We start from the raw sequence: 23860 nt of genomic DNA, 5'->3' as shown, positions 1-23860 counted from the left end.
GGAAAAAGTGGATGGAATTTACAATAGGAGGCTTCAAATCAGCCTCTGTACAGTAACCTGTTTTGCTTCACTATACAAACAAGCTGTGCAGTCTACTTCACCTCTGCAATGTTTATCTGGCTTCACTACACATACCACATGATGATGTTGTATTCTGCTTTTTAAAGGATGGTGAAGTAGCCAATATCATGTAATAAATATGAGACTTTTGCACTAATAAGCAAACTAAACATAGCCATCTCCAAGTACAGGCTGCAAGAAAGAGATTACACCAATTTGGATCAATCGAGAGGTTTTCAGCAAAGCTCTGCAGGGACTTAACTCTGAGCCCAAATCAATGGCAATGTTCCTCCAGTTTCAACGGAAGCAGAGTTAGGTCTACGCTGAGCACATCTGAAAATCCTGCCTCCCAGTGCTGACCACAGGAGGGACTGTCCACAGATACGCTTGATTTCTACTGAAGCTGCAGAAATCTCAAAGTATCAGAGGGTAGAGGGTTATACTCCTAGTATACAAATATAAAATAGTAGAAAACAGTGCTATTGTCTTTACTAAAAGGTATGGGGGGTTTCTTAGCTTATAACGTCAACTCGATACAAGTACAAATGCCATTTACCTGCAATTACGGTACCATAGTAGTAGCTTGTTTTTTTAAAAAACAAAGAAAACTTCTCATCTTTAAAGCAAGCTTCCAAGTATTCACTTTTGGCACTAAGATTTCCACGTCAAAATAACATGGCGGTTTTGGTTTCTGATCTACTTCTACTTACAACTATAACCTTAAAGAATGGGAACTGGGGACTACTGTTGGGTCAGAGGAGGAATGGGTTAAGACCCCTTTTTCATTTTGGCTCAGGCAGATAAATCTGCATTCAGAACAACCCAGAGCTATTCCAGAAGATGCTGGACAGATCATGGGTCAAACCTCCACCATCTGATTGCTCTCCCATACCAGTCAGACTTCAGTCAGACTTTGACAAAATTTGAAGGTACTCTTCTGGAAAAAAATTAAGATCATGTCCCTGGCCCACCCTTTAGAAAAAAATATTTTATTTGATCAGGCTGGTAAAAGCCCAGTTTCCAGTCTGGTAATGGGGAAAAGCAAATACAGACATGCAGCAAGAAAGAAAAAACACCCCCCCCAAACTGTAATAAGCCCTACAAAGGATGTGGGTGACATCCGCTTACTTTTTCTTGTCCTTGTCTTTCTTGGTTTGTTGAGAACCTGCCTGCTGAGCCTGTGACTGTAATAGCTGAGCTGCTGCCTTCTTCTTTTGGAAGTTGTTCAGCTCTTCCTCAAGCTCCTTCTTTTTGTCTTCCACCTTTTTCTTCTCTTCTTGGTGAGTCCTCTTTAGATGGTCAAACTTTTCATGAAGCTGCCAGGGCAGAGAAAATAAGAATTAGAGGGGAAGGAAAGAATGTTTTACCCCAATAACAGGAAACAATGCCTGAAGTGGTCCCACTAGCACCGGGGCCTCACTGAGTTGATAAGTCATTGACCTGTCCGCCAAGAAAAATCTGCCCTTGTGAAAAAATGCAATGGACACACACACAGAGCAAGGATTTAAGTTGCCATAGGAATACAACAGGTCTCCCTCTGTTTCCAAGCCCCATGTTCCATTCCTCATTGCCTTGTTCCTAGTGGACTCTCTCATGCTCATGCAATGCAACAAAAACCACAGCCAGTCAAGGTGATGCTCTTTACTGGGGCACTTCTCTGTCCCTCCATGAGGCCCAAGAAACAGCTGCCTCCCCCAGCAAGATGTCTGTGTTTTCCCTGGCCAACAGCATCAGCTCATACACACTGAGCAAATCACAGAGAGCTCTGTCACATCCCTCCAGGACTGTGCTGAGCTGGACTTACTGCCCTCTGGGGAGTCTTCACCTACGTGCTGAAAGTCTCTAGACAGGAGTGACTGCTAGTGGGCAGCACTGGTTGCAGCACAACTGGAGAGCTGCAAATCAATGTTACTTCAAGAAGCAAACATTCTCTCCTTTGGGTGGGAATGAAGAGATGAAGGAGCAGCGAGAACTCCTATGACACAGCAAGGCTGGCATTTCTGTGGAGTTACACAGCCACAGCAGTTGTTTCTGTCACTGCAGCACCTCCCACAGGCTTCAAGGTACATATCCTCCTTCAGATGCTCAAAACCAGGGAACACTCTCACCCCATTTTATGGGCACAGTGCTTGTGTGATGAGGTCACACCACAAGCCCATGGCAGAACTGGGAACCAAGTCCATATTTTCTCCCTCAAACTGTTTATGCCTGGCAAGCCCTTTTTCATTCAGGCTTGATGTTGGAATCTAGGTGCCCACATCCTCAGGGCTCTCTTGGAAAAAAATCTCAGCTCAAACTCTCACACACAACCCTCTTGAGTTACGATATACTCACATCTTTCTCAGCTTCTTTCAATTCTGCTTCCTTTTCCTTCACTCTCATGACAAACATCTGCCTCATTTCATCCTCCTTCTTCTGGAGTTCACCCAGGAACTCGTTCCTCTTTGCTTCGTAAGTCTCTTGGAGACTGTCAAAACACAGAACAAAAACAAAGAGTCAGAACTGTGTTTCATGCAGAGTCATGAGTTTCCAGCCTTTGGTGATCTTACCGCATTGTCCTTTCAGAAAACGTCACCAGAGGTCCCCGACTTGCAAGAAAGGCATGAACCCCTCCACAGAAACCAGTCCTATCTTGTTAGATAGCAGCAACAGGGGTGGCAGCAGGGGTATAAACCAGCAAGCAAAAATGAGCACACCATTAAGGATCCTGTAAATCACTCAGCAGGCAGGATGCCTGTCCTCCAAAATATACAGCCACTATATAAGCAGCCTCTGATGCCAGCACAGCTTGTTACCTGCTTGATTCACATCTTGCTTCTCATGCTGTTTGTCCTGAATCTCTTCATTTGAAGTTCAAGGTTTGTCAAGCAGAGACAGGCAAGTCTGGTTGTATGTAGTTCATTAAGCATGATGTTGACACAAAGCAAAATTAACTTTCACTATTCACTAATGGATTCAGACCAGGAGCTTTATTAAGATAAGGCCACCTTGGGAGACCTCTTTCTCCTTTAGCTCTCAAGGGAGACAGTCTTTGCAAATGACTGGCAGCATTCCTGCTCCAAATAACCACACCACTGGATTCTTTCATTCCCTTATTCCCCCCTCTACTTCTTCACATTCCTTTATTTCCCCAGCCTTGAGATATCACAGCAAATATTTGGGACACAAACACGTTGCCCATGCACCTCTGAGATTTTCAGGGCCTCGTAGGAAATCTGGATGCCAAATTCCTTTTCGTTTTATTCCTTACATGGATTTGGGTATTTCAGCCGTTATGATAGTGTGGGAATGACAACTACTTCCCCAAGAAGCTTCTCTGAAACTGCATTTTTAAAATGAAAATGCCACTGCTATCAGAGAGATGTGCTGCACGCATGCTCCTAAGGAACATGTTAAACACTGGGCCAGTGGGACATTTTAATCCCATTAAAACCAAGGGTTTGTCTTTCCTAGTCTGTGGCGATATTTTTTTTCTTTGAACTGGGGAACAAAACTGGACAAACAGACTCAAGTTCTGGGCTAACGCTTCTAACTGATGGGCACTTGGATTTCCTCTTAAGATACTCCACCGACGAGCCGCCTGGAGCTCCTCTTACATTACACAGCACCCGTCACTGTGAAGTAACCCCATGATTCCAGCTGACCACAGCAGCTTCCTAGACAACAAACCAAAAAGACTCACTGTACAAATGGCAGAAATCTTTTCATGCGAGAACAGAGCAAGAGGCATCTTCGTATTCTGAACTCAATTAAGAACCACTCTAGCCACAGCAGGTAGAGATTGGGCCACTCGAATCAAAGCCTCCCTAAAATTCAGGCTTGGACTTAATCCTCTGACTGCGGACATTACAACTTCCATTTATAAACCCTTCTGAAGGGACTGGCTGGAGCTAGGGAAGCTCTCACTGCGGATTAGTCTTTGCTGCTCAGTGCCCAGAAATGCAATCTGCAGTTATTGACATCCTGTCCTAGGGAGCAGCAGAGCCTTGCGGACTGAAAGGGAAAGCTCTGTGTGCTGCGAGTTGTATCCTGCACTGCAAACCTTTCCTTGCAAAGCTCACTTCCAACACTGCAATGCCAGGTGGTAGGCAAGCAGAAAAAGGCTTGCAGGAGCCAGGGCAGAGGCTTGCTGTTAAATTTTCCCAGGTTCAATGCTAAGCCCAGCTTCAATCAAACGTTTGCCACTAACCTAAAGCCAGAAAGCCTAAATCTCTACAGAAGTGACTCTGACTTCCAGAGAAGCTAAGTTCACAGAGAAACTGGCCCGGCAACTCCATGCTGCATATGAAAAAACACTTCCAGGCCCAGGGAATAACAGTCCAAACCTACTGGGATCCCTACAGCTTCTCACAGACACAGATGGCAAGGGAATTTGCTTTTTAAGTACACAAACATATGAACCTGGGTTACAATAGCATCTGCATTCCCCAACACACATCCCCTCATACACACTGAAGGATGTTCTTGTTAATAATTGTCTTTTAAAAAAATATTTTGAGAAAATTGACCAGAACAGAGAAACCAGCCCACAATGGATGCGGGTCAGCAGAGGGGGCTCTGTGCAGTGGAGGACCCCATTTCACACAGCAAAAACCTACGGTCCTGCTCCCCAGGGCTCCCTCTTCCCCTCCTGCAGCCAGGACAAGCTGTGCGGGGTCTCTGCCAGCAAGGTCAGTCTCGCTGCCACCACCAGCTTCCTTTCTGCACACCTCATGCAAACGCCCACACGGCACCAACAGTTTGCTGGGGTCTTTTGCCCAGCTCACCCCGAGATTTATGAAGGGCTCCCTGGTGCAAACTGGCTGAAGAGCAGTGGTCTCCCAGTACCAGGAGGAAAAGCATGTCTTTGATTGCTGGTCTCAAGAAGAACAGAGAGAACCAAACCTCCTGTTCCTCTCATTTCAGACATACATCAGCCTCAGTCAAACAGCTTGGGTTCATGGGTCCTGTTTGTTTATTGGAGGGAGGAGGCAGCCAGAGCGAACTGTTCTGAACTAGCACGTACCAGATGGAGAAATTCTGTACATTTTCATTTCCTTTCTACTTATAGCTTGGTCAAAAGAGGCCTCGTGCACAGGAAGCAATGGAAATTCCTCAGATTCCTGGAAGGGAAGGGCTGAGCCCATCTTAAGCCATTGCTCTCCAGAAAGGAAATCCAATAAAGCTTCACACTTGGGCCCAGTAACAGAACTCAGCACAGTTTCTCCACTGCAAAAGAAATGCAGCTGCATAGCCTCAGCAAGTCACAAATCAAACCCTGAACTGAAGCAAACTCTGTGTTGTGGCACAGGCCTCGCTCTGCTCTCTGTGGACTGCTGTTTTCCAGAAGCAGGAGCACGAGCCCTCCCCCCCCCCCCCCAGCTCAGCCTCCTGCTCTGGAGCCCACCTGGTTTTTCCCCATTGAACATCCAAGATGAATTGCATCTGTGGTGATCTGCACAAGCCAACTCCATGTCTGCCATCTCAGGGATTGGCACATCAATTCCTGATGTGCATGGGGGCTACAGAGATAAACCAGTGTCAATGCAAAGATACTGGAGTAATCCTGACTCCTTTCCCCTGGGGCAGAGAGGAGCGTGGGATGCTGCTAAGGCAGGGGGGACAATTGGGGAAAAGGTGGGGAGGAACAGGAAATGGAGGAAGAAAACAAACATTCACTCCCAAATTCCCACACAGCTGATGTTCCTGGCTAATGACTTGGGCTTTGGACCAACAAAGCTGTCAGAGGTGGTGTAAACTTTGTAGTTAGCAGTAAGCCAAACCTCAAGCATCAGACCATAGCACTGTCTTCACACGGCACCTCGCACCAGCTGTGGAAAACACTAGGAGACTCAACAAGAACATTTATCTCAGGGTCTCCCCTTGGGTGACCAACCTCCACACATGAGTCAGCTTCATCTCAGCACAGACACAGCTGCCCTGGATGCACTTTTTAAAAACCCAGCTGTTGTACCCGGCAGAGTGAGCTGGCAGCAAAACAGAGTTGAGTCTATGTTGGAGGAAAGGGGGCATTAACACATCACCTTATGATTTCAAAACCGGCCCTGTTCCAGGGGCAGAAAGCATCAGAAGTTCCTGGGGAATTTGCTTTCCAAAAACCAGCTTTCCAACGCCAACACAAGCTTATTCCTGATGACTTGGCATCTTCAAGCTGGAGTGTTAAATGATGGTAACTGTTCCCAGGCTAGGCATGCCCACAAGACCTGATTGCAGACCAACACACCAGCTCTTACCATGTCTTACAAAAACACGCCCACTTCCGTGATGCTGAGAACACAAAGAAACCTGGACAGAGTAGCAATCCTCCTGGCAGGCTCTGCATCACAGCAGCCTCTCTGCCCAGCAGAGCATGGACAGCTAGTTCAGTTTGCAAAGACCAATACGAAACTGCTTTCCACTCGAGGACTCTAGAAATCACTCCTTTGGACACCTTTTAGTACCAGCTGATGGAGAACAGGTAGGAGATAGACTGACAGGCCTTTCAAGTGACAGCCAGCAGCTTACATTTGATGTGACTGAGTACTGGGAGCTCAAAGGATGCAAAGAAAATTGATAAACTTAAGTAACAGGATGCGGGAAGGGTGGTGAACATGTACTTCTTCCTGAATTCCCAGGTTACAGGTTTTTCTGAAATGGGGCTTATCCTGCTCTCAAAAAACATTGCCTTCAAGTATCCTGGTGATATCTTCCAGGCTCTAGAAAGCACGTACGGCCCTCCTACGTGGTTGCAGATATTTTCAAAGCATTAAGGCAAGAATTGGCTTTGTCAACCAGCCAGACTTCTGTGTTCTTCCTTTACAAAGCATAAGCCCTGGGGGCAGGATTGCATTGCACAAAGTCTTACTCCCCAGTCACACTTCAGATCTCGGCTGCTTTAAGTGACCATGGCTATTCCCTCCGTGGTCCATGCAAATGCTGGCACCCTGAAGACCTCCCAGCTCTCTGGCTGTTCAAGGCCTAAGTTATCTTTCCCTACCTGAAAGGCTTGCTGTCTGGATCCGTGTCCTTGAATCCCATTTCTTCTAGCTTGCAGCGCCTGTACAGCTCGTAGTGTCGGGTGTGTGTCTGCTCTCTCAAATCCTCCATATTCACTCGGATCAGCATCTCCCGCAGCTTCACAAAGTCACAGTGATTTTCATTTTCGACTGCAAACAAGACAAACCATCCACTAAGAGAACAAAGAAGGGTCCCCCATTTCCCTGGACCCAGGCCCCAATTTAGCAAGCCTGAGAGGTTTTCAAGCTCGCAAGTACAGCTCCAAGACAAGCTGCACCAATACATCTTGCTGAACTGGGGGTGAAAGCACCCCATGCCAAACACAGGCATCAGTTCAAGGCCTTTCAGTGGAGTTGCAAGATCCCTGTGTTTCCCATCTGTCACAGAGCTGCTGCCTCTGTGCAGCCCTGCATCAGCAAAGGTGATGACCCATTTGGACACAGGATTGCACTTCCCACTCCAATCGATTCTAAACGTGGGCCCCACCAACAGGGGCCCAGGCAGGCAGCAGAAACTCTGCTTGTGGCCATGGTGGAAACAAAGGATATGAGAAGACCCTGGCAGAGATGCTGTAATCATGCTTTCATAACCATTTCTATGCAGAACATGGCTCGGTGTGCCCTGGTGAGCTCCTGGGAGAGCAAGCTGTTCAGCCTAGAGGGTCTGTGGCCAGAAGGCTGCACACAGTTTGGGTACGCTTAAAACTAAGGGGTGGAAATTCTCTTTTTAGGATACAACCGCAAGCAGCAGGCAGCTCTGCTGCTAGCAGATAGCTCTGCAGCTTGCCCCTGGGGACTCAGCAGAGCATTCCAGCTGCTCCCCCTCAGATCAGAGCAGCTGGGACAATTCAGGGCCAGATCTTCAAAGTCCCTCTAGTACCCAACTAAATCTCTTAGACTGTCTGGTCTTAGTTCCTGAGAACAGCAAGAACCCAGCAGGATACATGTCAAGTACAAGACTTAGCAAACATATTAACTTCTTTCCTAACCGCCAGTTATCTCCAGTATTACCCCATGGCGTACACAGCTAAAGGCAGAAAGTCTGAAGCTGCTTCAGGGTCAGATTGTGTTACTGAGATAAACTGGGTGAGTTTTGCAGAACTGTCCTGTAGATGCTCCCCTGCAGTTTGCTGGGATGTTCTCCAATTGAATAGTGCAGCTGAAACCACAAACAGACCACCACGGTCTCAATGCTTTACTTCCCATTGCTGGTTGGGAAAGCGAGGACCAGCCTGTTCTTTGGGAGCTTTGGTACAGCCTGGGCTGCAAACACAGCCCGAGCCAAACTTTGCTCTCCTAAGGTGCTTTTGGTTGACTTTATGAGGGGATTGCATACTCAAGGCACAGGTCCACATTTCAGGATGACAGGAAAAGACATACCAAGCAGTCAACATTGAATTAGTTCTGCTCCCACTTCAAGCTGGCAGGGCAGAGCACCTGCTCCCCTCCCCGGAAAAGTCCCCCCAGCTGCATGTTTGTATGCTGGCTTGTGTGTCAAGTCCAACCCACTTGGCTGCCCCAGCCTTCCCTATTGTTCACACTTTATTGCTGGCAGAAAAGCATATGGAACAGAGAAGGGTTATTATTTTTTAATTAGAGATTCAACAGCTCCTAGTGAGGTTACCCAGATCTTTCCCAAAGCAAGTGGCCACGCTGAACCCCACCCACCCCCTCCAAAACTAGCGTTAGGTTGCAAAGCCCTGTTTTCACAGAGAAGACAGAGAGGCAATCTTGCTTTTTCCAGACAGATTTTGATAAGGGGCATTCAGAGATCACTGCACCTTTCATTAGAAAGGGGGAAGATGACAAGAACTCATTCGTGATTTCAGTAACATACCCTGCACGACACCCCAGGGGTACTGCCTGGCTTTGGCCATCTTATTGCCAATCTTCACTTCTTCGGTGCTGCCAACTACAGCGAATGGAAGGTGGACCTACAGAGGAAAGGGACAACGAGGTTAGGGATTTCCTTTCTTGCCTTGCCAGGGACTGTTTCTGACGAGAGTTGTTTATGTGGCAGCTGTGCTGGATTTAAGTTGCTTAAGTGCCTTTCCAATTCAGCTGGTGTTTTAGAAAGACCAACAGGACAGCCTGGATTAAAAACCTCCGCAAAGTCCGAAATTCTGCAGTCCTAAAAATAAAAGAGACGCACATATTTTACATGTAACTACAACGCACGACTATGTTCAGCACAAAAAAAGGCTTACAAACTTGAACACTGAGGAAAAATAATTGTCAAACAGTAAAAAAAGAAAATAAAATACATGCTCCCAAGCAAGGTAGGCTAAAAAATCAGGGAGTTTCTGCTGCTAGAAATAACTGCTAATGTTTCCTCTTAAAAAGGGCAAAACTGTGTGCAAGGGGAAGAGCCGAGTCAACCCAGCCCAGGGCAGACGTGTCTGAGTCACTGAGCTCTGCTATGTCCCGGTCTCCCCGCGGGTGTGGCGGCAACAGTTTGGGATCTGCTCCCAGAACCGCGCCTGCTGCCAGGAGGGAGCTCGCCTCTCCCGCCAGCTCACCCTCCCGTGCTGTCCCCTGCCCAAATGGCACCCGAAAGGGCTGAGCTCAAACTCTGGGAGCATGTGCTTTGGCCATCAGGTTGTGGTCGCAGGCTGGGCAGGAGGGAAGAAGGCAAGCTGCAGAGAGGATGTGATTAAAACTGGCAAAGTTTCCCAGCAGCCAGGCTGCACCAGAGGAGGGCAAGGCACACACTGCACATGCAGTGCCCTGGCAGGAGCACATCCCTTCCCTGTGCCAGCTTCTCCCTGCTGAGAGCACAACACAGACGGAGGAAAGCAGGAGGCAATACAGAGGTTTGGAGAAGGTCTGATAGCCAGCTGGGTATGCAAGTTTCCTGCCTACAAGCAGCTGAGCAGGGAAACTCCCACAAGTCTTCAAGTTGCAAGGAAATGGCTTGCAATGCCTCTGCTCCGTGTAAAATGCAGATAACTCAATCTTCTGCTCATTTTACATGAACTTTCTTTGGGATCAGCACATCCTCTTGGGCTACATGACCCGCTAAAGCCACCCAAGGGCCCTGAGGGCACCGCAGTGATGCAGGTCACTGCCAGAAATGGGCTCATGCTCTTCCCCTTGCCCTGCAAGTCAGGCCCATGGCAAACTGTTGTTACCCAGGGTAAACTCTTGCTCTACCACAGCCTTATTTGCCCCTCAATTCCTGTAGCTATTGTTAGAGAAAGGGGAAGGAGGCAAAAGCCAGAGCCCATGTTGCTGATGGCCACTGGCCCTCCTGAGAGCTGGAACACCACCAACAGCACCCCCGCTCTCGCCGGAAAGCAAAACAAAGACAGAAGTGATTCACCCCCACAGGGCAACAAGTGGTCGTTTGGGACAGGAAACCCAAACCCCAGCCCCCTGCCTGACCTGCCTCCCATCCTCTTCCTTTCCTGAGATGGGACTACTGCAAGAGGGGAAGGATATGAAAAATGCCCAGAGGAGAATTGTTTGTCAGACAATGAAGTGTATCAGGCAAGGCAGCCCATGTCTTACAGGTATCTCCAGCTCCAAAAGCCTTCTGGCCAGCCTGATCTCAGTGCTCAGACTGGAGTTTGAAAGCCAAAAGACACATGGCACAATGTGCCCTGCCCTCAGGGATAGGCCCACAGAAACCAAGGAAAGCAAAGCTCAAAGGAAAACATACACTCATTGTGGCATTTATCTCGGCCACTGTCTCTTCATCCGTTGGGAACTGGTAGATCTGGACACCGTTGCTGACCAGCTCGCTCATGATTTTACTCTTGAACTTGTGCAACTCGTTTTTTGCGATGGTGTCAGCCTTGGCAATGATGGGGATGATGTTCACCTGCAAGACAAGGACAGCACCCCATGTATAGGGCCATGTTGTGTCACTAGGACAGCACATGGCATGTCCAGAAGCACCGCCAGCCACCACCCAGCCAGCGGAAGGCCTTCCCTGCGGCTGCTGCTGGCAGCACCGTTCCACAGACAGGATATTCAGGCAGCAGCAATGATGGCCTTAAAAAGAAGTCAAATGCAATTTGGCACCACGCTGTTTCCTGTCGTATTCCCCTCCTTGTCCAAATCGGCTGGACGGGAAATGCTGTCACAGACCATTACGAGCTGTTCCAAAAAAAGGAAATTACTATCTAGGCACTCCTCTGAGCTGCAGCCGGCTGGAGAGCTGCAGGCAACAAGCTCAGACAATAGCCTCCTGCGGGCGTTTGCTTGGGTGCTGTTATCAGGGATGCCGGGTTTGTCCTTACGCAGCTTGTAGATGACCAAAGAGAACGGCATGATGTGGTTAACATAAAAATTAAAGATAAGTTTCTGGTACTCTTCTGCACACGCACAGTTTGCAGTGCTGGTAGCGGGATGGCAAACAGCGGCAGCATCTAGAAGCCGGAGTGATATAGCATGGTACTCTCCACGTAGCTGAACAGATCCATGCTCAGCAAGTACCTGCCTTGCTGGGAGAAGGTAAGGACATGCTAGGAGGAAGAAACCTGACTTATTTTCTTTCCCACTCTGGACAGACAATTTCTGCCTTTGATCTTGCAGGATTTGCTTCACCCTCACTCGCTTCCCTTGCAATGGTGGGCAATACTGCTAGTGTGGGAGACGTTAATATTGACCTATACGAAGGGATTTTATCTACAGTACTTGAAAATCCCCTCACATTACATCACTTAATTCTGTTTGGAGGATGTCCTGGAGTTACTAAATCCCCTTTTGCCAAAGGACAGAAGGGGAATGCCAATTAGCTCATTTTGGGTTAATCTCCATAACTGTTTTAAGTTGCCTAGAGCAGGGATCCTTCTCCATCACTGCATAAAGCCCAATCGATAGGCTGCTCCAGGAAGTACAGAACCATTGTCATTTATCTTCTCCAGAGTCAGGATCCAGTGAGCCACAGGTGCAAAGTGGACAGACTTAAATTGCTCAGTCATGGTGCAAAGAAGCACAGACACCTAATTTGAAATACTTGTTCATTTTACATTTGTACATTGGTTATTTTTCCTGGAAAAGGAGAGGTCGAAACTTCTTAGGTTATCTACTAAGAAATCAGGCTTTAAACCGCAAGTTTGGTTCCTGGTTTTGCTAACAAGGAACAGGAAGGTAACATGTTTATTCAGATCCTTGTCGTTTATCAGATCATGGTTACAGTAACTCTACAACTGCCTAGAAGATCAAATCACTGTTTGTGTCTAGAGCGTGCAGACACAGCATTCTGATCTGTTTTTCATTGATTGGTAAGATGTCCTTAAGTGCTTTAAATGTACTTCTCCTCATCTCACACACACAAGGTTTTGTACTGAAACCTAATTAATCATTGGACAAAGTGAAATAGAGATGGCAACCATATTTTATAAGTGCTAAACTCACAGAGTTCAACTTAAACCTCTCATTTTTATTTATGGATTGAAAGAGGAAAACATCCTTTTTTTTCCTTCCAGCAGCCAATTGGTCTTTTGCTTGTGAACAAATTTGCCACTTGTGAACTTGGCCAAGTTAAACCACAGCAAAGCAGCAAGAACAGTGGGCTCCTACAGCATCTTAGCGCATAGTTTCATGCTCTCAGACTTAGTTTTACAGCATAGCTGTGGAGCAAAGCAGCCCAGTTTCCTAACCAGAGATGGGACTAGAAGAGGGTAACAGCCCACACTCTTATTAAGTCTCTGCAATGTATGAACCAGTGAATTATGACCCAACCCAGCAGCCAGCCCAAGGTAATAAAATTTTCACACATCTCTGCAATTCCCACTGCTAAAAACAGCTGGTGTTTCTCTGTGCAGGTTTAGCCAGGTCTGTGGCAAGGTCATAAACCCATAAAAACCAGTAGTGCCAAGCAACAGACACAACAAGGGCAGCAAGTACCTTACTGTCAAGCTTCTTCATGGTGACCAAGTCCAGAGACTTCAGCGAGTGTCCAGTTGGTGCAATGAAATACAGGCAGGCGTGAATTCTGGTGTCATGGTAATTGAACAGGGATCGTTTGATCTTCAGCTCTTCTTGCAAGTAGGCTTCAAACTGTGCATCGATGTATTCTACTATGGGCTTGTAGCTGATGAGAGAGAAGACACAGCACTGAGCAAACCAGGGCGTTCACTGCTGGGACCACGCAGGTCACTGACCAGGAAGCTTCACAGGTGCTCTGCACGTTAACGGGACAAGTGTTGCTCACAGGACCCTCCCTGCCCAACTTACAGTCCTTTCTGACCAGGTTTGTGTTTCTGCTTGAGGCACAGAGAGGTTATTATGGATTTATTAGCAAGGAAGAGTGGCAGAAACCCTGGAATTTAGGTGCACGGAAACCACACAAGGCTGCTATCCAGAAGAGAAATGTATTTTGCAGTCTCTGCCATTAAAGCCTGAATGGCTGCTCTGCCAATGTCATCGGAATCAAGAATCATTGGAAACAAGAAAACTTAACTATCAAGTCACCATCTGCCATAGATTGTCCAAAAGCTTATTTGTGATCTAAAAAGAGGAAAGGGAGATTTGCATAAGGGAAAAAAGGGAACTTTTCAGGAATTGAAACTTGTGAGCAATGCTCAAGAATTGCTGCATGTTTAAGACTGTTTAGGGAGGGGGAGGATCACCTTGATGGAGAAAATTTGGTCATAATTTAACATGCCCTGATTTAATTTATTGTCCTGCTGGAAAGGAAACTTTTCCATTTGTCCCTTCATACACCTCAGGACCTCCAACAAATGGATGCCCTCTAAGGAGGGCACTGAGACGAGGACAATATTCCCACTGCCTCAAGTTCTGGATTCTCAGCAGTGTTCATGCTCGCTGAAAAGCAGCTGTGAGGAAGAAGGAGGCAACCAGGTGTTTTCAGATTCTCCAGAAACAACTTTCTGACAGGCAGTCAACAAGGTTTTGGTCCCTTTGCTCCAGATGCCAGTGCAGCTGTTCGAGCAGTTGCTGAAAAGCCTGGGTAAGGTAAAAGACCCTTGCTCAATCAACCAAGCAAGAGCTACAGCAGAAGACAGCCAGTGCTGCACAATGGCCACTGACCCAGAGAACCATAAGACACTACTCAGCACTGTTTGTTAATTTGCAGGCACAAAATGCTCACAAAATCTCACTAAGCAGGTTTGCAACATCACCTTACACGGGGGGCAGATCACGTTGAGAAAGACCTGTAGCAAAACAGAGTGGAAAAGGAAGGGTAGGACTTGAGCCAGGAGCACAGAGAAACCCCAACTGCTGTGGTGTTGTGTAGGGACACAGCAAAACGAAAGCTGTCCCTAAAAGCTGCTCTGCTACCCCTCTGTCCACTGGTCCAAGAGGGAAGCTGTAGGGGCTTCACTACCAATACTGCTGGCTCCTGTCTGCTGAACAAAGCAAATGCAAAGTGACCCGGCAGTAACAAACTGCAGAGCATCCCCACTCTGAGCACCTGCTCCTCTTCTGAGCAGCTTTTGTTCTCGCCTGAGAGCATATGGCAGTGTCAGACGCACAGAGCTTCCTCCAGCACACACGCCTGTCTCTGCACTGGCTAGGAGCAGGAGCAGCAAAACAGAGGCAACAGTTGCACTTTACTGTCAGGTCAGGAACGGAGGAAGCATTCCAGAAACAAAGCACTGTAAAAATAATAATAATTTCTAAAAATTGAAGAAGTTTTCATCGTAGAACAGGAAACAGTACTTGTTCCATCAAGTACCTATTCAATTCCTGTTCTGCTAACAGGAGTCTCGGTGGAAGCTCTCATTTTAAGCTTGCATTGCCAAAGAGCCGATGTCACCTAGCTACAAAGCACCCTAACAGCTTTTGCTCAGCGCACATAGTGCCGGACAGCATGCCCTCAATTTGTTAGGTGCCGGGAAGAGGGTTGTAAACAACCCTCCAGAGGGAGCTGGGATTACTGCAGTGAGGGAGTCTACGGCTCTAAGATGTAGGAAACGCATTAATTAGCTTATTAGCCATGATCACAGAACGACTGGTTTTCACACAACAGAGAAGCCCATATGGATGCACACAAGGGATTGTGTAGGCTGCCCAGAATACAGGCTGTCCAGAGTATTTACTTCATGCGCACAACAGGAAAATCAGCACCTAGGCACAAGGTTAAAGTAAATCCCACCCAGGCTTTGAGCACTGTGGGATGGTGCGAGCCGGAGCTAGGATCTGAGTTCCAGCCCAAGAAATGGCAATGCAATTGCAATTTGAGTGCACGTTTTCAAATATTTATATATTTAAATTCAAGCAAATACTTAAACTAAACTGCACAGAGACAAGGAGGGCAGAAATGCACTATCAGTTCTGAAGCCTTCTAGGTGATTCGTTTGTTCTTCACTTCACTTTCTTGCCACTTCTACCTGTCTTGCAGGGCCAGCAATGCAGGATCAGGAAACATCCCCAGAACAGCAGGGGACCTACCCTGGTCCCCACAGAGAATCAAGCCCTTCTGATCTCAGAGCACCTTAGCACAAGGATACAAGAAATATATTTACCTGTCATCTTTGTTAATTTGATCACCAAATCCAACTGTGTCAACAATAGTCAGCTTCAGACGGACATTACTCTCCTGGAGCTCGTAACTCCTGGCTTTTAATCTCACGCCAGGCTCGTTGTGTGTTGCAGGCTCACTTTCAAACTTCGTGTTGAACAGAGTGTCCATCAACGTTGACTTGCCGATGCCAGTTTCACCTGGGCACACAAAGGCAGGGTCAGTACGATGCCACCCCTTGTCCCCAGCTCAGTCTCAGGCACATTCACCAGGTTAAGGAATTATTCTGCTTTGGTAGCGGTGGAATTAGGCTACACACCCACAGTGAAGCAAAGTAATCCCTGCAGGAACACATCTTTTGAGAAGGTCCCCATTTTTAGCAATCCCCCAGGACCGAACCAGTGACTTGGCAGACATTGGGAGCTGACAGTAGCTCAGGCTTCTGCTGGGCTCTCATCCATTTCCTGTGCAGGTCACACCACACACCCTGCAGACATCCCCAGTCAAAGCACCACGCACCGCGGCTGTGAATCCAGAATGAACCCCTGCCAGACAAATACTGCTGCTCCGACAGACACAGAGATAAACCAAATGCCGTCAGAGCTAACTAAAAGCCATCACCTGCAGGTGAAGAGCCTGGCTGCTGTGCTGGGAACAGCAAGGGGATTAAATAAAAAGACATAACAGTTTTAAGAACTCAGACATTTGCTGAGTGAGGCCCCCTGTGTGGAGAAGGGAAGGGACCCTGTCAGCAATGCACCAGCAAGTGCCTGCTGCTGCCAGAAGCTGGTTACTCGACTTGCTACGCTGGCAGTGCAGGAAAGACAAATGATCATGCCTTTCCCAAGGAGCTATTTGCTTCCAGCAGTGCTCAGCTGTTACCCGTGGTTTTTACGTTGGTATGACCTGACCGGTGCTGCAGGCTCCTTCCTGCTTGGTGGCATGAAGAACCCCAACCCCCCCGTCTTGCAAGGGACATCTGTATTGAGGTCAGCATGAAGCATTTCTACTCAAGAAATACTTAATTCTATTTTAGCACTGTTGCCAAGTCCTAGCTCTGACACAACTTTCTTTACAGAATCAAACTGTAAATTCTCCTAACCCTAAGTTTGATTCCTAAGGGGAGATCTGGCTCTCCATGCTTTTACATTTGTTTTTTTAATCCCAAACTCAATTTTTCATTTTTCAAGGGAATTACAGAAAAGCCCGTAGGGAAACTGAGGCAATGAAAACTTGAGACAAGTACGTTAAAAGTTTTTTTAAAAAAGAAATAGCACACTATGTAAATACCAACTTTTTAAACTGTAACTGGTCAGCTAATCCCCTGATGCAATTAGTAATACTGATAAAAGCATTAGCCTAAATCCCATTTTGAAGTCAGAAGTGTCTGCTGAGCAATACCCTCTCCAGCTGCTATGAGCAGGAGGGGGCTGAGGGGACATGCCGAGGTCGCTCCAGCCCGAGAGAGGTCAGGATTTGGGACAGGGCTCTGCACTGCAGCACGCAGCTCTGGCATTTGCAGGTCAGGCTTGCGAGGGGATCCTACCCCAGCCTCTCTAGTGAGTTATGCTGCCATTCATCACCTCTGACACATGATGATTAGCCAAGATTTCAGAAGAATTTTCTCTCTGCATATTATTTCATGGCAGAAATGCCAAGCTGCATCTCTTCTGGTGAACTGCAAACCACATTCGCTGTGGCACTACAGTTAGCATTGAGGCAAACCACTCGCTTGTGAACAGGACCTCCCCTCCAGAAAATCTTAAATTCAACTGGTTGATTAATCAGTGCAAAAACTAAGGTGGTAGAAGGGACCCTGCACTTGGGATGGTCTCCAAGCAGCTCTCTGGGTTGTATGCAGCTTTCCTAGGATGAAAATCTCTCTCTCAAAACGTGCAACCCCCCCACTTAGAAGGCCTCAGCAGTATTTGCATCCACAGAAATGAACTCTGCTATTCAGCAACTTTGCAATACTCGACGGTTCACTTTGCTGGCTTTGACTTTGACCACTTCTGTGCTAGGCTCAGGAAGGTAAGGGATTCTTTACAGACCAATAAAACAAAATCAGCTGCACACATGCCTGTCACAGCTTTCCTGACCTGGGAAGCCACAGGATATAAAACAAACTTCAAAAGAACAACCAAATGAAAGAAGAGAGGGGGAAGACAGCACCTATGCACAAGATGTTAGCTCCAAATCCAGACCCACAAAGCGCAAGCCACTTGAAAAGATCAGCCCTAAGCTGATGGCACAGGCTGTTAAACAGGCAGCTACACATTTTAGCGAGCTCCTGATGCAAATGCAACGCTGCTGCATGCTGTGCCAGATGGACTTCACAGCATTTCAGCCATTCACCCTACAATTAAAAGCTTTGCATTACCATGGCAAAGTTAATTGTGTCCTTTCTCAAAACACCATTTCTAAAGTTTCTTTTTTAAGAGGGAGGTTTCTCCTCTTTGGAGGACTGCAGCAATTTGTATGAAATCTTAATTTGGGGCTAAAAATGGTTGATCAGCACATTTTATAAGAGAAAGGAGTCAGACCAAATTGCTATGTTAATGGAGACATATCAAGTCACACTAAGAGAGGAATATTTACTGCCAGAGAAAAAGGCAATTAATTTATGCCATTTTGATCAAAGAGCTGCCTGCTAATCGGGATGTTCCCTGCTGAATTTTAAATGGTTTCATGCTGCTAGAAGCATCACGTGGTGGCTGATAGCCTGAGCGTGCACAAGTATACTACTCTCTTATCTCTTTCTTCAACATGCAAAGCTACGGAGAAGAGTCAAGTTTGTTCACCAGATCTTTTCAGATGGCTTATCTGGCACTGCAGACAAAGCCTCAGCTTGCCACAGAAAAATCAGAGGGCTGTATTTTTTTTCCTAGCTAATTAACGTAACTTGTTAGACGGGACAATATTGCCTTCTTAAGGGCTTAAGCGAACAATGCATGAACAGATGTTGTTTGTGGACTGCTCTGTCAGATTAGTAGTAATTGCCAGCTTTTTTGTCTATTTTGTCTCATCACAGGGGACACCTTGAAGATGTCCACCACCAGGTCAATGCTGATTTGGCACACAGCTCCCTAGGGTTGAGCGATGGATTCCTATCTGTGCAGAGGGCAGAGACAGACTGTACCTTCCTATATTCTCAAGAATCAGGTACCTTCCCATATTTCACCTCTGAAAAATTGAGGTAAAGTAAGACAATAGCTCAGGCTATAAAACCAACTTGCAGCACCCCGATTAAATGCAGCAGAGAACAGGTGACAGGCTTTATTCTCAAGTACATCATTTGGAGACTAAAAATGGCATCGTTTCCAACTGGAAAAACTAAAAATATAACAAGACAGGCAGACAAAGCCTGGAAGGGAAGGAATGCAATTTATTGAGAAACAGCCTCTGCACCTAACTCCAGGAGAGACAGATTTAAGTTAACATTCTTTTAAAAATTCATTTAGTTCCCAGATCAACTTATTTTCCTTATGGCAGCCTTTGGGAAAAGCAAGATTGCAGAATCATCAACAGGGCAGATTAACACCTAGAAACTCCAATATTTTAAGTCAAGGGCCAGGAGGGGGGAAGGGAAAGAAGAGCAGATTTTACCCTGAAGTAGCTCTGCAAAGGAACAGTAACTTTCTTGCTGCTATGGTCACAAATTGCTGAGGTCTTACCCCTTGGACAAGGGACAAGGGGCTAGTTTAGGGACGCACATGCACCCCTTGGTGTGAGACGGCTGCCCAGCAGTGCAGGACGACTTACCCACGCAGAGGATGTTGAAGCAGAAGCCCTGGGACGTCGACTTGTTGACCAGCTGATCGGGGAGGCTGTCGAAGCCCACGTGGCCGGAGAGGGACAGGTTCCTAAGGTCATCGCTCTGTAAAGCCAAGAAGAAAGGCAAGTAATGGGGACACTGAGCAGTACACTGCACCCAGCACCTGTCAGGGTGGCACAGGAGTTTGTCAACACATGTGTACTGCAACGCTTCAGTACGGCCATGGCAGGACACAGCTGACACTGCAACAACACCTCTGAGTCCAGCTACATCTCTTCCCAGCTTTCACAGGCCTTCACAGGAAGGGGAAAAAAGCACACACAATGATCTGCAGATGCCTTGGTTTACAAATAGCCTCGTCTGACACGAGGTGGGAAAGCAGGGCACCGTTCCCAGCGCTTCCCACGCGATTTATGAAGCCCTGCCGCTGCTCAGCGCCTCCAGCAGCATGGCACCAGGCCAGGCACCCCAGGAACCCCAGCTGCAAGGTGCCCCCAGGACCCGTGGGGACCTGACTGCTCATGCCAAAGAGCCAGGGCTCCTTCATGGGCAGTAAGGTGGTGGCAGAGCAGGGAGATGTGGAGCAGCTCCAAGATTATATTTAGGACTTCTCCACAACAGTTGTACAGTAATTCACAGACGGGCTTGGAAAAAGCAGCCAGCTGGGTTATCTCTTTCACCAGCAAACCGCAGTTATGCCAACATCCTGAGCACAAACAAACTCGGCAGCCCTGGAGCAGCTCTGCTGTTATTCCAGACCATCTTTCTCCACACGTTTGTCCCTAAGTTAAGGCCTTAACTCCCTAACTTGAGGCCTTTTTCCAGTCCCAAACACCTCCAGCAGTCACTCCACCTAAGCTCTGCTGCTCAGCTAAATTCCAGCCTCAGCCTGGCTTAAAGGTGCTGGCAGCACCAGCTCCTTTTCCCCCAAATTAGTGTGCTTTAGAGCAGACAAAGACACCCTCTGGTTGCTAAAATAAGAATCCAAAGCAGAGGATGACTTGCCGCTTTCCGCATGATGGCTGAGCGTCCCCGCTTCCCTCCTCAAAACACACAGACCGGCCACTGGTTGCAGTTACAACAGGGCTGGGTGCTGCTGAAAATAACACTCAGACTAAAAAAAAAAAAAAAAGAAAAAAAAAAAGAAAAAAAAATCTTTAAGAAAGAACGCATAGAACAAGAAAAATCTTAGGTCTGTGCTGTTGCCATGTTGAAGATGGATGCAGCAGGGGCATAGGGCTCCTGTTTGCCTTCACCTGCAATGGACGCCTGAGCCCTCCCTTCTCTGGCACCCGAACCAGGCTCGTCTGAAGGTTTATGGCCAATGTCCTGAGTGTTCACCTCCATCCCTCCCTGCACGGGAGGCTACCCAGCAGCATGGAACCACAAGAGCTTAAAATGATTAAGAGATGCCACCCCCTTGCTATGGCTGGGAAAAAACCAACACAAAACCACCCTCACCTCATTTACCCACAACAGAGATTTTCTGGGAAAAGCCCCAGACAATGGAAGGACACCCAGGGATTTAGCATGCTGTGAACGGGTTAAACTGAGTATTTGTAACATGAGTATTTTTAAAACACCAGTGGGCTTGGGTTTATGGTTAAGTGAAGGGAGTCGGAGCAGATCCCAGAAAGCAATAGGTGCCCATGACTCACACGCTTCACAGAAAGCGGTGGGTGTTAAACACCCCTCAGCGCAGCACCAGTATCTCCTTCCCCGGTATATTTTGGGAAAGCAAGTACCGAAGCACTGCCTCATCATCAGTTACTCAGCAGGAACAGGAGTTAGACTCATCTCCTGCATCTGTGTCAGTTATTTTTTGCTCCACGTTTTTATTACCGTTTGTTCCCCATCCCCCTTTCTTTTTCTGCAAGTGGCAAACATCAACAGTGGGAAAACCAAAAGCCAGTATCTGCATGCTTTTCAATGCCGGGTATTTTCCCAAGCTGTGCCACGTAACGGGAGGCAGAGGAGTAGTCTGATATCTGCCTGGAACAGCAAAACCCCAGGAAAAGCTCAGGAGCCCAAGGCATGGGAGATGAAACACAAGCCCACGTCTCCATCTCCCCGCAGCGGTCTCCAGTCTGCAGCACATCTCCCTCAGTAGCGAGGATACGGAAAATACCTCAATTTCTGCTGGAGTGTTGCAGATCTGCATTTTGAACTAGGCAGGAGGACCACAAGGTGATGGCATTTATAAATATGCTACTCCAAACACAAAAAGAGGCACCGTGCAGCATGGCAGCCAGCTCCAGCACACACACTTCCAGCACTTTGGGGTGAAAGCTGAGCAAAAGCCTGCCCCTTTCTTGCCGCCCTCCCCGCAGCAGGGCTTTGCCAGCAGGCTGGAAGCTGCAGGACAACCCCGTGGGGCTCCAGAAAAATCCCAGCACTCAAGTTCTGTCTTTCACCCTAACACCATGATTAGCAGAGAGGGACCCTGAAACTCCCTTTGCAATGAACAGCGTGGAGCTGCCTGCGTGGCCAAAACCGCTCTGCAGTCACCGCTTTTCCCTTCGCCACTGCCAACGAGCCTGGAGGCACTGGGCTGCGCTAACAAAGCTGAACCGCGCGGCAGGCCCCAGCCCTGCAGCTGCCTGGGGCAGCTGGAAGGGAAAGCAGTGAAAGCCAGGGCGGCACACGAGCCCAGGCTGTAGCACCACGGAAAGGAAACTGCTGGAGAGCCACTGTGACTGCTCAGCATATAGTTAGCAGGATGGGAGAGTGCTTCACGCGTTCAGGCCGGCAAGGCAGAAGTGTTTTGAAACACAAGGGCCGGTAAGTCAGATGGTCACGCTGCTCTGGCTGCGAGCTGCTGCGACAGGCTCCCAGGAGGAGGGTCAGCAGGCTGCGTTTTGGCCCCAAGCAAGGCATCCCGATGCAAACGGGGTGCCTCTTGTCAATGGGCAGTCCGAGGTCGCCCAAGGCAAAGGATCTTTCAGGATCTTTTCCCCACAGATGGGCCCAGAGCCCCCATGTGCACCCAGCAAGCCCGGGCACAGAGCTCAAAGCCCCAAGTTACTCCTCCTGCCGCAGGAAGGCAGCGGTGGCACCTCCCCAGGGGGAAGGCATGCCAGCACCCTGCCCACCCACCTCTTCCCAAGGGATTTCCTCACTTCCCTTCAGAGATACGGGATCAGCATGCCTTTGAGTTCAGCCCAACACCTCTCTTTCCTCCACGCTGCACCTAAACATACTTGTGGGTTAAACCAACTCATCAGCTGCCCCTCTGCCAGTAACACTGCCCTAGGAGACACCTCACAGATGCCCAGACACGTTGCTGAATCCAGAAGCACTGGCCTCTTGCAAGCACACCGAGAGGATAACTTTGATGACTGGGCACCTCTCCCTGCCTGCAGCTTCAAGAGCTGTGGACGAGATCAGCCTGGAGAAAATGGCAGCTCCCCAGGCCTCCACAGAGGGCAGCCAGTTTGCACCAGGGACGCTGCTGCGCTCGGGTATCTGGCTATTCTCAGAGGGTGGATATTCTCAGACGTCACCAACTTTAAGGCTTTCCAAGAGCAGGCTTTATTTTTAAACTCTTTCTTAGGACATGGTCATGCCTCTTCTACTGAAGAGCCCTGCAAGCTGTACTTCAGATCTGGTTTTCTTCACACGTGGCTCCTGGTGGTAACGTTTTTATAGGTCAGGCAGCGCTATAAGGGATGCTCTGCAGCAACCGGGGGCCTGCCTGGATGTAATTCAGCAGAGCTTTATAAAACAATTTGGCTGACGAGGCACGTGCAAGGAGAGAATCAGCTCATTCCTTCTAAGCCACGGCGGCTTGGCAGAGCTAGCAGGAATAAAGGGAAACAAACTTATTTTTCCCCTCGCTGGAAACAGCAGCAGCACGTCTGTGTGAGAAGGGGAGATGGGTGTTTCTCAAGTAGTCTCAGATGCTGCATCCAGAGTCAGGGACCTCAGAGATACTTTAATCAGCTCAGACAGGGTGGCTCAGGAGACAGCAGCGAGCACGGAAGCAAAGAGCAGTGAGGACGAGGCAGATCTATCATTCCCTCTCCCCACGTTAAAGCTGAGTGCCAGGGGGGCACAAAGAATTCCCAGTGATGGTTGAACCTCTAATTCTTGGGCGAGGTAACTCAAGTATAATAAAATAGGGGAAAACAAAAGGAAAGAGCCACCCCCTCCCTGCTGCAGCTAGTGCCTTCATGCCACGAGCAAACAGCCCGTAGCAATCACTCAGTTAATCAGCAGAGGTAGGACTTGTGTTGTTTCAGGCTAGGATAACCATCAGTGTCACCAGCAGAGGAGGGGGAGTTCCTGTCTCCGTGCTTTGGCTGCTGGCTGGCTGCAGACTCGGGCAGACACATCTGCAAGCTACTGAAGTCTGGGAGGTCTTTTTTTTTTTCCCACAAGGGAACGCAGACCCTTTGGAAGGCACAGCCTTGTTCTGCAGATTACTAGGTCGAGTAAGCCATGCAGATCCATGGGAGAGGTAGGCCGGCTGGGTGGCTAACACCTCCCACCGTCCTGCCGGGTGACTCACTGCTGCAGCTCCCTGCCGACTGCCCGGAGGGCCAGACCTCGGAAAACCATCCTCTTCTTCCTAGATAAGAGCTGGCACAGGCT

General features: G+C 48.1%; 1 protein-coding gene across 4 annotated transcripts in view; it reads right to left on the bottom strand.

The window, feature by feature from the left end:
• SEPTIN11 (septin 11) overlaps positions 1–23860 on the bottom strand; it is a 68298-nt gene that overhangs the window by 14095 nt on the left and 30343 nt on the right. For all 4 annotated transcript variants that reach the window (XM_035324154.1, XM_035324153.1, XM_035324152.1 and 1 more), the window contains exons 2-9: positions 19255–19369; positions 15497–15692; positions 12912–13098; positions 10717–10878; positions 8893–8989; positions 7037–7205; positions 2395–2527; positions 1189–1376 (exon numbers count right to left, since the gene is read on the bottom strand). In XM_035324154.1, the coding sequence (XP_035180045.1) occupies positions 1189–1376; positions 2395–2527; positions 7037–7205; positions 8893–8989; positions 10717–10878; positions 12912–13098; positions 15497–15663 (1103 nt within the window). In that variant the 5' untranslated portion in view covers positions 15664–15692; positions 19255–19369. The remainder of the gene's footprint in view (positions 1–1188; positions 1377–2394; positions 2528–7036; positions 7206–8892; positions 8990–10716; positions 10879–12911; positions 13099–15496; positions 15693–19254; positions 19370–23860) is intronic.

Source organism: Oxyura jamaicensis, chromosome 4 (assembly GCF_011077185.1).
Source record: "Oxyura jamaicensis isolate SHBP4307 breed ruddy duck chromosome 4, BPBGC_Ojam_1.0, whole genome shotgun sequence".
In the NCBI taxonomy this organism is placed as follows: Eukaryota; Metazoa; Chordata; class Aves; order Anseriformes; family Anatidae; genus Oxyura; species Oxyura jamaicensis.
This window is presented reverse-complemented; position numbering and strand designations above follow the sequence as displayed.